This window comes from Bufo bufo, chromosome 3, assembly GCF_905171765.1.
Source record: "Bufo bufo chromosome 3, aBufBuf1.1, whole genome shotgun sequence".
NCBI classification, from domain to species: Eukaryota; Metazoa; Chordata; class Amphibia; order Anura; family Bufonidae; genus Bufo; species Bufo bufo.
The window spans coordinates 34,703,680-34,717,553 of record NC_053391.1 but is presented as its reverse complement, the minus strand read 5'-3'; the positions used below and the strand labels follow the sequence as shown (position 1 = coordinate 34,717,553).

At 41.2% G+C, this 13,874-nt stretch overlaps 1 protein-coding gene across 2 annotated transcripts in view; it reads left to right on the top strand.

The window, feature by feature from the left end:
- The window catches only part of LOC120994467 (interferon-induced GTP-binding protein Mx1-like), a 47,913-nt gene extending 34,575 nt beyond the window's left edge, over positions 1–13,338 (top strand). For both annotated transcript variants that reach the window (XM_040423067.1, XM_040423068.1), the window contains exons 10-13: positions 2,189–2,347; positions 3,590–3,666; positions 9,486–9,731; positions 12,968–13,338. In XM_040423067.1, coding sequence (XP_040279001.1) covers positions 2,189–2,347; positions 3,590–3,666; positions 9,486–9,731; positions 12,968–13,198 — 713 coding nt within the window. In that variant the 3' untranslated portion in view covers positions 13,199–13,338. The remainder of the gene's footprint in view (positions 1–2,188; positions 2,348–3,589; positions 3,667–9,485; positions 9,732–12,967) is intronic.
- The last annotated feature ends 536 nt before the right edge of the window (positions 13,339–13,874 follow it).

Genomic DNA, 13,874 nt, shown 5'->3' with positions numbered 1-13,874 from the left:
GCCAAGTTCTTCTTCACACCGAAGACAGTTCTTAATGACATCCGCTGTATGTTTGGGGTCATTGTCCTGCTACAGAATAAATTGGGAGCCAATCATACTCCTCCCTGACAGTATTGCATGATGGATAAGTATCTGCCTATATTTCTTGGCATTGAGGACACAGCAATCCTGAGGATATGGCTCAGACAGAGCTCTAATCTCAACGTCATTGAGTCTTTATGGGATTACATGAAGAGATGGAAGGATTGGAGTAAAACTTGCGTTAAACTTTTCCGGTATTGAGTTCCGTCCTAGGGGATCAATACTGGAGTTTTATCCTAATGCATTCTGAATGGAGAGCAATCTGTTCAGTATGCATCAGGATGTCTTCAGTTCAGTCACTGTACAGTTTTTGGACGGAGACAATACCGCAGCATGCTGCAGAATTTTCTCCGTCCAAAATTCCGAAACACTTGCCGGAATGCCGGATCCGGCATTATTTTACATTGAAATGCATTAATGCCAGATCTGGCCCCAAGTGTTCCGGCAAAACGGATCTGGTTTTGCGGTCTGAGCATGTGCAGACCTTTAAAAATGTGAAGAAGATAAATACTGGATCCGTTTTTCCGGATGACAACCCGAGAGACGGATCCGGTATTGCAATGCATTTGTGGGACGGATCCGCATACAGATTGACGGAACTGCCTGCCGGAATCCAGCAACGCAAGTGTGAAAGTACCCTAAGCCTACATCCACAGAAGACCCCTGGTTACTTCTCCAAGATGTTTGGAACAACCTCCCTGTCGAGTTCCTTCAAAAACTGCGTGCAAGTCTACCTAGAAGAACTGATTCTGAAGGCAAAGGATGTTCACAGCAAATATAGATTAGATTTAGATTTCTCCTTTCTTTATTCACTCTTTAAAGCCACTCCTCACTAATGATGGGTCAGAACACAAAGCTGATAGATAAACATCTCCAGATCTCATTGAACTAGTCTATTCCTTTATAGGCCTGTGATTTATTTGCATGGCCAGCAGTGGCCACCACAGGAGTAATGTACGACCAGGTACATGACTGATGTACTGATTATTAAAGGGTTAAATTTAAACTGGGTGTCTAATGAGGACAAATTTGAATGGATCTATATCTATATTTTTTTTACTAAATAAAATAAAAATAATACAAAATAAAATAGTTTTTTTTCTAATGTCTTATTTTCTGATAGAATTTTCTGGTAGATTTTTTTCATTCTATTTTCTGTTCAGGATTATGGGGACGGCCATCGTGTCTGAGCTGCTGTTAACAGCATTTAAATTTGATTTATAGCAGCCACATAGGCCATAGGAAACTGTAACCTGGAGAGAAGTGTTTGACTTCTATGGGAGAGCGTTGTGGGCACACCCTGTGACCTGTGCAGGGAAGTAGAGGAGAGGACCTTCACCCATCACCTATTGTTAACGGTGAATTCTGTGACCTCTACAGAACAGGAAGTGTCACCGTAATATGAGGATCAGCATGAAAACTGCAGGATTTCAGGATTATTTTAAATATAGTCACATGAAAAAAATTGCCAAATTCTTAAAAAATATGCTTGATTTAAAGGGGTTTTCTGGAGTAAAAAAATTAAAGACCTATCCTATCAGGTCAGTGGGATCCTACTCCTAGCACCCCACCGATTGGCTGTTTGAAGACAGTGTGGTATTCCGGTGAGCATTGAGTTCATCTGTCACATGGCCTATGTGCTGCATAGTATCATTTAAGTGGAAGGGGCTGAGCTGCAATACCAAGTGCGGCCACTATACAATGTACGGCACTGTGCTTGATATGCTGTGTTGAGGCCAAAGATCTCAGTGGAGTGTAACGGCTTATTCAAAAAGCTATATCTTCAGGGTGATAGGAGTCGTACTCCAACCAATAGGATATTGATTATCCAACTCTAAGGATAGGACATGAATATTGTACCCCTGGAAAACGCCTTTAAAGAAAATATATTTTTCTCATGACACATTCCCTTAAAACCCTATATGATATGAAACCATGTAGTGTATGTGGAAGGTATTAAAATGATGCTATGGGCTCAAGCTACAACCGTGATGTGTAGAAACTTTACTGCATCAACCATGATGAGAATATGCAAGTACCTCGCCACTACAACTGCCATAAAATTCACTTAATCAATATACGGTAATTAAAAAATTTTTTTTTTTAGTTAACTCCGTTCTCAAGGATGAAATAGATGAATTTGAGAAGTTTCACCGAGGAAGGGAACTTCCAGGATTTATTAATTATAAGTCGTTTGAAGCAATCGTTAAAGAAAAGATTGGGAACATGGAGGATCCCGCCAGAGAAGTGCTGAAAACCGTGACGGGTGAGGCAGTCATTGTCTGTACGGTTGATGCAGTTTTGTGTCTGGTGGAAGGAAGACTCAAAATAATGACTAGATTGCCATGAGTCTTGGCTGCTGAAGGAGTGAAAGGCTCCCCATGAACTTTTTGGAAGGCCACGATATCGTCTAGTTAGACTCAGATGTATAGTTACTACTTATGTTTCTATCATTATCATCGTAATATTCATAAGGGATTGTCTAATTGATAGAGGAAACTTATGAATTCAGGAGAACAGCTATGAATAGAGTCTCTGTCACTTGAAGACCCAACATGTGATCTAGTATTTACAATATGTGCAGACCTCTGGTTAATGGCATCTGTGTAATTCTCCATGTCTCCTGTACGGGAATCGAAGACTACCAGATTCCCCAATATATTGGACTCTTCTAACAACGGGGATTGTCCAAACCAGACAGACTCATGAAAGGATTGCTTGACTGGGGTCAATATACTAAACATATCTCCCAGTCGGAAAACATTGGAGACAGAACTTCTAAAGAATAAAAAATAATAATAATGGGCTATAGCAGTGGCCACCAGAGCATACAGTTCAGGTGCCCAGATTCTGAGAGGATCACATGGATGATTGCCATCAATCAGGGTTTGGCACCAGAGTGCTATGCCTATGGGAGGCCCTGTAAGAAAGGGCACCTGGTCCTAAGGGTTAGGATTGTTATGGTTTGAGTTTGTGCAGTAGTTCCATATTTAATACCTAGAGGCAGAACAGGAAATCTATGAGATGCAGCTACAGCAAATAGCCACAGAGAAGGAAGTTATGTCAGAGAAGAGGGTGTTATTTTGGCGGCTTCTGCTCTACAGCCCAGTAACATGCAGAACATGCTATTATTGTGGCACTCCGTTCCAGCACTGAGGGTCTCAAATCTACTGCCTCTGGTCCTCTCTTGACCGGAAGTGTGACTTCCCGTCCATTGTCACATGCACTGCTGCAGCCATTCATTGGCCTCAGTGGTGATGTCTCCTCTAGCGTCCCATGACTGCTGAGGCCAGTAAATGGCTTCAGAGGCACACTAGATGGATGGGACATCACACTTGTACCACATGGTACTGGAAGAAGCGGGAACAAGATCCTCAGAGCTGGAATGGTGTGCCGGAGAATGAGTGACTTTTTTTTGTGGGGGGGGGGGGGGGGGGGGAAGAGGGATGGACAAGCCCTTTAAGGACCTCAGATTTGTCTCTGATGGCGATAATATTATTTCTTTTAGAAACTGTACTAAAAACATTCAGTGAAATTGCCAGGACACATTTTCACAACTTCAACTGTTTTTTCAAAGTTACTAAGGTAAGTGATGATATTTTTAAAGGCCAGTAACTCTAAAGTGTTGAGCTTTTAAAAGTATAGCGGTTTTAGGCTCTGTTCATACCCCATTTGGGCAGTACGTGGGTGAGTTACTCAGCACTGGAAATACGTGACATAAAGAGCTGATTATGAAGTTAGAGTTTTTACTAGAATTTAGTACTTGTGTTCCTCATCGGCAAAGTATTACCAATCAACTCCCAACATAAGTTTTTTGCACATGGTATTAAGGCATCCAAGTTTATGATTAACAGAATAACTTGGAGAAGACACTCTAACTTTGTACACCGTATTAAAACTCCACATGGTAAGTAATTGTATTCAACAGATGCAATAGCTGAACAATTTAGGCTCTCCTACGAGTCTTGCTATAATCGAAAGCTCGATACACCCAATCTTGCACCTTTCCACAGGGTCAATGTAACTGATAGCTTCCTCAACCAGTTGCACTTGCCATCCTTATCCCCAATACAAAAAGATACTTTATCGAAACAATTTTTGGTGCCATCAAAAACATACCCAAAGGGAAATGTCCTTGCGCCCGATAGGCTCCCCATTACTTATTACTCCACTTTCCAGGATATTCTCCTCCCTAAAGAAGGAAAGGATCTATCCTCATGTGCTAATTACCGTCCCATCTCTTTACTGAATATATTGACCTTAAAGAGGACCTTTCACCGATTATTACACTATGAACTAACTATACAGACATGTAGAGCGGCGCCCGGGGATCTCACTGCACTTACTATTATCCCCGGGCGCCACTCCGTTCTCCTGCTATGTCCTCCGGTATCTCCGTTCACTAAGTTATGGTAGGTGGAGTTTGCCCTTGTTCTTCTGTAGTGCTGGCCAATCGCATTGCAGAGCTCACAGCCTGGGAGAAAATAACCTCCCAGGCTGTGAGCTCTGCGCTGCGATTGGCCAGCACTAGAGCAGAACAAGGGCAGACTCCGCCTACCATAACTTAGTGACTGAAATCTCTGCCTACTATAACTTAGTGAGCGGAGATACCGGAGGGCATAGCGGGAGAACGAAGCGGCGCCCGTGGATAATAGTAAGTGGAGTGAGATCCCCGGGCGCCGCTCTACATGTCTGTATAGTTAATTCACAATGTCATAATAGGTGAAAGGTCCTCTTTAAGCTCCTAGCCAAAGTCTTTGCAGTCTACAAGCCTTGGTGAACAGGAACACAAACTTGCGTCCATCTCCGATGACCTTTTGATTCTCATGACTGATGCTATAAAGGCTATGCCTGCAATTACAACTTTCCATACATTTCCTTGTTTGGTAGAAACAACATGTCTTTGGTTTTACCTAGACTGACATATCTTATGCAAGTACTCCATATTAAGATACCCAAGTCTTATTTCCATAAGGCCTCTTGCACACACCGTATGTCTTTTTCAGTATTTGTGGTCCGCAAAAAACTGATCCGCAAAAAATACGGATGACACCCGTGTGCATTCTGTTTTTTGCGGAACAGAACATCTGGCCCCTAATAGAACAGTCCTATCCTTGTCCGTTATGCGGACAATAATATGACATGTTCTATCTTTGAAGGGAACGGAAATACGGAAATATGAAATGAATGGTTCCGTATACGGAACGCAAAAAATGGAACGTAAACAGAAAAAATAAAAATGTTTGTGTGCAAGAGGCCTAAACTAAATGATTTTATTTGTATATTTCTATGGCAAGGAATGAAAGTGTTGATTTTGATACCCTTTCCAAACTTAAAACATCTGGTGGGATAGGACTTCCTGATCCGGAAATGTATATGAAAGCTATTTGTGGCGAAACCAACCTCGCCACTGGGTTTTGGAGGGGCCTGGCTACTAGCCTCTTGCCCCAGGATTATGGCCCATACTAACTTTGAAGGAGAAGACATCAAATGTGACTTCCATGGAATTCAGGAACCCCTGCTCGGATCTGGGTGATTTTTGGATATGTTGTTCACCCAGATCAGAGCTATCCATGGAAGTCACATTTGGCCGGCCGCAAGCATGGCTTTCCTGCCCAAAACAGTTCCACAGATTTAAGCTGTGCGGCCGGTCTGTCTTCTCCTTCAAAGTTAGTATGGGCCATAATCCTGGGGCAAGAGGCTAGTAGCCAGGCCCCTCCAAAACCCAGTGGTGAGGTTAGTTTCGCCACACTATTCATCTATGTAGGGCGGTTGATTGGCTTAGAGCTCTGAGCCAGAAGACCTGGTTATCGATTGAGGACACTCTATTGCCTCATCTGCTTAGAGCTTTACTACTAGCTGAGAAACCTTACCAAACATTAACCTCTATCCCTATAGTGAGGGCAAATGGTTTGGAGCCACGCGCAAAGCTCTCACTTCTCCATCCTCGCTACTTTAACGGAGGGATGTCATCAACCTTGCCCCTAAGGAACTCAGGGAGAGTTTCACTTTATCAGTCCATGATTTGTTTGACAACCAGGGGTGCCTTATGGAGGGCTAAGCTCCATCTAATAAATGTAATGTCCCATTAACCCACATACTGTCTTTTACTTCCCTCAAAAATCGACTGATGTCCTTAGCTAAGCAGATTTAATTTGGTAAGCCACTCACTTGGTAGAGAATTTGGTTGCCTGAAGATTTTACCCAAAAAAGGTCATTTCAACTATCTATAAGACTAAAAACTCCCTCTCTTGATGTCAAACCTGCTGTTGGACTTTTGGAGAGGGATCTAGGTAGACAATTCTTACCCATTGAGATCACTAGACTTTTGAAAACCCTCCATAAACTCTGTCGGTGTCTACGCATACAATAGTGCCTTTTTATCCTAATACACTGAGTGCAGAATTATTAGGCAAATGAGTATTTTGACCACATCATCCTCTTTATGCATGTTGTCTTACTCCAAGCTGTATAGGCTCGAAAGCCTACTACCAATTAAGCATATTAGGTGATGTGCATCTCTGTAATGAGAAGGGGTGTGGTCTAATGACATCAACACCCTATATTAGGTGTGCATAATTATTAGGCAACTTCCTTTCCTTTGGCAAAATGGGTCAAAAGAAGGACTTGACAGGCTCAGAAAAGTCAAAAATAGTGAGATATCTTGCAGAGGGATGCAGCACTCTTAAAATTGCAAAGCTTCTGAAGCGTGATCATCGAACAATCAAGCGTTTCATTCAAAATAGTCAACAGGGTCGCAAGAAGCGTGTGGAAAAACCAAGGCGCAAAATAACTGCCCATGAACTGAGAAAAGTCAAGCGTGCAGCTGCCAAGATGCCACTTGCCACCAGTTTGGCCATATTTCAGAGCTGCAACATCACTGGAGTGCCCAAAAGCACAAGGTGTGCAATACTCAGAGACATGGCCAAGGTAAGAAAGGCTGAAAGACGACCACCACTGAACAAGACACACAAGCTGAAACGTCAAGACTGGGCCAAGAAATATCTTAAGACTGATTTTTCTAAGGTTTTATGGACTGATGAAATGAGAGTGAGTCTTGATGGGCCAGATGGATGGGCCCGTGGCTGGATTGGTAAAGGGCAGAGAGCTCCAGTCCGACTCAGACGCCAGCAAGGTGGAGGTGGAGTACTGGTTTGGGCTGGTATCATCAAAGATGAGCTTGTGGGGCCTTTTCGGGTTGAGGATGGAGTCAAGCTCAACTCCCAGTCCTACTGCCAGTTTCTGGAAGACACCTTCTTCAAGCAGTGGTACAGGAAGAAGTCTGCATCCCTCAAGAAAAACATGATTTTCATGCAGAACAATGCTCCATCACACGCGTCCAAGTACTCCACAGCGTGGCTGGCAAGAAAGGGTATAAAAGAAGAAAATCTAATGACATGGCCTCCTTGTTCACCTGATCTGAACCCCATTGAGAACCTGTGGTCCATCATCAAATGTGAGATTTACAAGGAGGGAAAACAGTACACTTCTCTGAACAGTGTCTGGGAGGCTGTGGTTGCTGCTGCACGCAATGTTGATGGTGAACAGATCAAAACACTGACAGAATCCATGGATGGCAGGCTTTTGAGTGTCCTTGCAAAGAAAGGTGGCTATATTGGTCACTGATTTGTTTTTGTTTTGTTTTTGAATGTCAGAAATGTATATTTGTGAATGTTGAGATGTTATATTGGTTTCACTGGTAAAAATAAATAATTGAAATGGGTATATATTTGTTTTTTGTTAAGTTGCCTAATAATTATGCACAGTAATAGTCACCTGCACACACAGATATCCCCCTAAAATAGCTAAAACTAAAAACAAACTAAAAACTACTTCCAAAAATATTCAGCTTTGATATTAATGAGTTTTTTGGGTTCATTGAGAACATGGTTGTTGTTCAATAATAAAATTAATCCTCAAAAATACAACTTGCCTAATAATTCTGCACTCCCTGTACATTGGATTCTTGTTGGAGACAGGACAGAGGCACCTTTTTCCACATATGGTGGTCATGAAATAGATATCTTTCAAAGAAGTAATGCAATATGTCATACATGGTTAGAAAAAAAGAGAATTAGATCGCACATCCACAAGCTTTGCTTTGATCTATAACTGCTTCTCAGCAAAATTCACATCGCTTCTCAGCGCAATATTTAGTTTACGGCCCCCTATACTGCATGCTATATAAGAGGCATTAGTGTACATTTTGATCAAAAGGCATAAGCCCACTCACCGCGTCAAGGTTGCCTTTTGGAGTTCACACGGTGCAGTGCTGGGTGGCGGCCGTTGTTGCTGTGGCGCTGCGCTGGTGGGTTGGTGGGACCCGGTGCCAGGGTGGCATTGCCAAACATCAGGGGTGCTGTTTGGCGGCTGGATCCTGCCGCCTGCTGGTGCGGAGCTGTGGCGCGAACGGTCGCCAGGCAGTGCCGCCCCAAATTTAAAGTAGGTCCCACTCCAAGAGGCAACCTTGACGTGGTGAGTGGGCTTATGCCTTCTGATCAAAATGCACACTAATGACTAATATAGCGTGCAGTATAGGGGGCCGTACACTAAATATTGCGCTGAAAAGCGATGTTAATTTTGCTGAGAAGCAGTTATAGATCAAAGCAAAGCTTGTGGATGTGCGATCTAATTCTATTTTTTTTAATCAATATGTCAAACATCCTTCCCATGTACCCCTGACATTGCACTCTTTGACTTCTCATATTTGATTACTGTAGCACGCCTCTAAGTCCCTCTCTATTGGCTTTTAGACAAGACTCCCTTAATAGATCACTGGATTAGCAAGAGTGACCAATTATATAGATCTAATGAGGTTTCCCATTGGGAACTCCGCACAAAAGGCATCTTTCTTTCTATCTGGTAAACATGTGTGTCTAACGACACTTCCAATAGTTGATGAAGGGATATACATGTTTATGTGGCTTCTCAAACTTTGCCTTCTATAGGACCTCCTTTAATGGAATACAGCATGTTGCGGTGATCACTGAAACAATTCTTCTGGGTATAATTTGTCCGACTGTGATCAGGACTATATTCTCCTGTAACTGGAGACATTGTAGTGCACAAAAACTATGTACGGTAAATAAGCATAAAAAAGTTAAACTGATAATAAAATGGCATTATAAAAATACCAATAATAAACTATGAATAAACCCCCAATCACCACTATATATATATATATATAGTTTGTGTGTATGTGAAATATATATATATATATATATATATATATATATATATATATTAGTTAGTAAATTTATTGTTAGTAAAAAAAAAAAATAATAATTTGCTACATAAAAAAAACTAAATAATTAAAAAATAATTACATTAATTACATTTAATAGCCAAGGTGAACAACCCCTTAAAGTAGTCAAGATTAAGTCTCGTCTGTTTCCATCCTCTAGACTAAAATTGAAAACCTGCGACAATCACAAGAAGAAGCTGCAGAAAATCTCATCAAAATCCAGTTTATGATGGAGCGAATGGTCTACTCCCAAGACAAATGTTACCGATATGAGTTGGAAACCATCTTTAAAAATAACCAGCCTCCGGCCAACCCTCACCAGCCTGTGGCTCAGCAGAGGCAGGTGGTAGACCTTCTCCAGTGCTCTGTCAAGGAGATGACCTATCACGTTGAAGCGTATTTCAAGGTAAGATTTTTAGTAAATCTTTCATGGTGATGTAATAGCTGTTAGGCAATGCTTCCACCGATTATCTGCTATTAATCCTAATCCTCCAGCCATCACATTTATGGTAAGTCGACACCTTCACATGGGTACATATGCATGGCAGGCGGTGTAGGTGGTGTTGCTGGCGTATGGTGCAGGGGTCAGTAACCAGGCCAGTTGTAGAGAATAAACAAGTCTCTCTTTACTAAAGTGCAGAATGGGAGTTCTTGTTCTTCCAACAATATCGAGGCACAGTTCCAAGGCAAGTCACAATGAGATCTCTTCCCAATAGCTGTATATAGGCAAATGGCAACAATGATGATAATAGGAGTAGTAGTCCCTTTTGCAGCCTGTGACCAATTTGCAAGGTTGCAAAGTCTCAAAAATTAATATTGCAGTTCCCATGGTGGGGTGCAAATCCTACAAAGGGTCTGCAAACCTGTTAAGTGTAAAAGGTGCCTTTAACTGTTAATCCTTCCACACGCAGCAAAGTCTATAGCCATAATGAGCAAATACCTTGTTAGCAGTTTTTCCTTTCCTCAGGGATTTGCTCGTTCACAGGATTGATGTTTCTCTTGGAAAAATAGTCTCTTTCCTTGTCTCAAGCTTTACACGGGCTCATAGGCATCTCCTTGTCTCACTAAAGCCCAAAAGGAACTAGCAGCTGCCCTGAACAGCAGGCAGAGCTAAACTGAAGTGGCTGATGCAATACTAGAAAGCTCCTCCTTCAGAGGGGAAAGCTAGTTCCCGCTGCTGAGTCAGGGTATAATTAACTAAACAGTGCCACCTACAGACAGCTTTTTGGAATACATACAAAGCATAATACAAAGCCATAATTATTTTAGTAATGTACCAAATTAACACTTTGCAGGACCCCAGTTTTGGGGTACTGTATAGACAAAACATTAGAGGGTGAAGTGTGTCACATCTTGGCTGGCATCAGAAAATATATGTCATGGAAATAACAACCACTAATTGCCTTTATGTTGAGACTGTACTGTAACAGCAACTAAAAGGAGCATAATCAGCTTCGACCTAGTACACAACTGTCCATCAGAAGTCATTAGTGTCATCTTTCTCCAAACCAATCTCTGAAACATTTATTACTCATTTCCTAACAGTTGGTAGAGGCTGGAGGTTCCAAAAGGAGCAGTGTAGGGGTATGAAGTAGATACAATGCATTCGGAGTGTTTTCAAACTAGAAATGAGTGAATTGATTCTACACAAATTGGATTCATTATGAATTTCACAAAAATTTGTTTGAAGTATTGGTGATTAGTTTTGGACAAATCTCACAAAAATATCTCTAGCGCCATTTTACGGTGAAAATTGGCAGGAAAAAACGACAGGAAGGTAGAAAATGGAGGATCATATGACCCTGGGAGGGAGAGGGCTTGCCCTGATTGGCTCAGAGGCAGACTGTCAGCCAATAAGAGGTATTGTAGTAGGTCCTTTAGCTGAGAACACCATTCCTTGTGCGGCATGCGACCTCAGATGTGTCTTGGCTGTGTCTGACAAAAAGCTATTACAGACTCCAGCCACTAATCTAGGTGTGATAGGGAGGTTATAGGGATATGTAAAGGGACATAATTAGGTAAATTTAAAGTTTTACCAAGGAAAGCAATTAGGGAGGGACTGGTTACTCACATGGATAGTGAATAATTCATTTTGCACTGAACATCAGCAAAATAAAGCAACAAACTAATTTTTCTGTAAATGGACAGCCAGTCAGTCTTAAAAAACCCTCAAGTTTCTACAGTACATACATGTTTTATAGGCTTATTGCCAGCACCCCCAGCATCAATAGTAATATATTCAGCTGCAAACTCTGAGAAATTGCTGCTTTTTTTTTTCTAAAAAACATTCATCTATATAACAACAGCATTTATATAACACTTAACCATTAGCACATTGTATCAGCTGCTTCTTCTCCTGCTGACTCCTCTTCCTCGATGTCCCCTGCTCCATCATGAGATATCCATAATGGAATGTGTGGCCATGAGAAACCTAGTCACAACCAGCAATTATCTTGTGTGCAAACAGAACTCCCACCTGGCCAAGTTGCTGGTGTTGCAGTAGGTGCTGTACTAGTTAGTTGTGGTAATTGTGGTGCAACCCTCCCCAAACATTTCAATATTTTCTAAAATGTTATTCTTCTCTATGCCATCAGCCACAGTTTTTGCCATATATCATTGGTTGGACTTTTTTTTATCAGGTGTCTAAAAAAAACTTCTCACAATTTACACTTATGCAGTCTGCCCCCGTTAAGGCATCATTTTTAGAGGCCTGGTCCCAATAGGCCACCCTATCTTCTGCCAAGTAGCACTTGTGTGTGTCGTTTAGGCAGGCATTCTGACCCCGTTTTAGGATGCTTGGCCCCCCAACAAGCCAGTTTTTTTTATTTTTTTTTATCCCATAACCCCGATGTGCTAATAAAGGATGATTTTTGGAAGCTTTGGAATATGGAAAGTATAACACATGAGATGGCGCAGTGTGTTTTTAACACCCTCAAACATGCATTTACCCATAGCTATGTATGTCAGTGTCACTCTGACATAATTTGCTATTGCGTTCATTAAATTCAAGAGCTTTGTGTGTGAATTGCAAAAAATCATTAAAATTTAATTTTCCATCTTTAAAAAAAAATCTGAATCCTTAGAGACTAGAGGGTGTTATATACCAATTTCTAGGGCAATTGGAGCCATTTTGGTTTAAGTAGAATCGATTCGGGTCCAAACCAAACTTTTTAAAAGATTCTGAGAACCTGTACTGAACCGAATCACAAAAGGTTCACTGATCTCTAGTCTGAAGACTTTTTCTGAATGCATTGTAAGTATACAAGTATCATCCTTTTTATTCTCTATATATACAAAATATTTTAGAGGACATCTTCCAGGCAGGCAACTTCTTCAAAGAATTAGATGAACAAGATCGAGTGAAAGTAATCAGGATGAGGTCTTGCACTATTATAGTTATGCTGGATCCTATTTAGCATCTTCCATACATAGTCTAGCCTGAAGCTGCCAGCCTGAGTGAGACTTGTGGCTGATATTATGTAGGGAATGAGGGTATGCCTGGTACAATGCTGTAAAAAATTTCCATGGTATTCATAATATGGTCACCATGGTTGAAATCATTATATAGGTGCACATCATCCAACATTGCAGCACTCTCAAATTTTTCAAGTCTTGGTCACCTTTGCTGTTCTTATCACACAGGGTGCTGCTGACCGGCTCGCCAATCAAATTCCTCTAATCATCCAGTTTTATGTTTTGCAAGAATATGGGAAGCAACTCCAGAAGGGGATGCTGCAGCTTCTACAAGAAAGGGAAGAACACGAGTCTCTTCTGAAAGAAAGTAATGATCGCACAAGCGGCAGAAGTTTCCTGAAGCACCGGATCCAACGGTTGTCTGACGCTCATAAACGTCTACTCATCTTTCAGGGATAGACAATCTACTTAAAGTGTTACATCCAAGAGGCCATGACAATATATATGACTGTATTATAGATTGAATGGATAGGTCATAATGTATGGTACAAAGGAAAATTCCAATACAAAGTCAAAAAATTACAATGTTTTTGGACAATCATTTCTATGAGCTTGGTCTTCATTGCTAATTGTTGAAGAGACCAATGTAACAGAAATTCCTTAACACTGCAGCCCATGGTTTGATGAGGGAAATGTATACACACCCGAACTTTGGTTTAGGGGGCTGTGTCATGACCACTTTTAGAACTGGACAACATGAAAACAATAGGATGTAAAAAAAAAAAATACTTCCATAAAACCACTGCTTTATGATCCAAACTAAGGATGAGCGAACTTGTTCTACCAGTTCGTGATTCAGCCCAAATTTCTCAAAAAGTTCAGATTCACACAAAACCTAATTTGTTGGAGAAAGAGAGAGAAAAACAAAAATTGTAGGCCAGATGATGCCAGCAGATGTTAGACATGATAATTTGCATATATTTTCCCCAGAAATCAAGAGGAGCGTTGTCTAGCCTACAGCTGTCGTCACGTATATATTAACTGGCCTCCATAATAAAAATAGTGCTCACCCTATTTGTAGATATGAGGGCGGCTTAGCTATTTTTACTAGCTTTGCTACATACACATGTTTAAA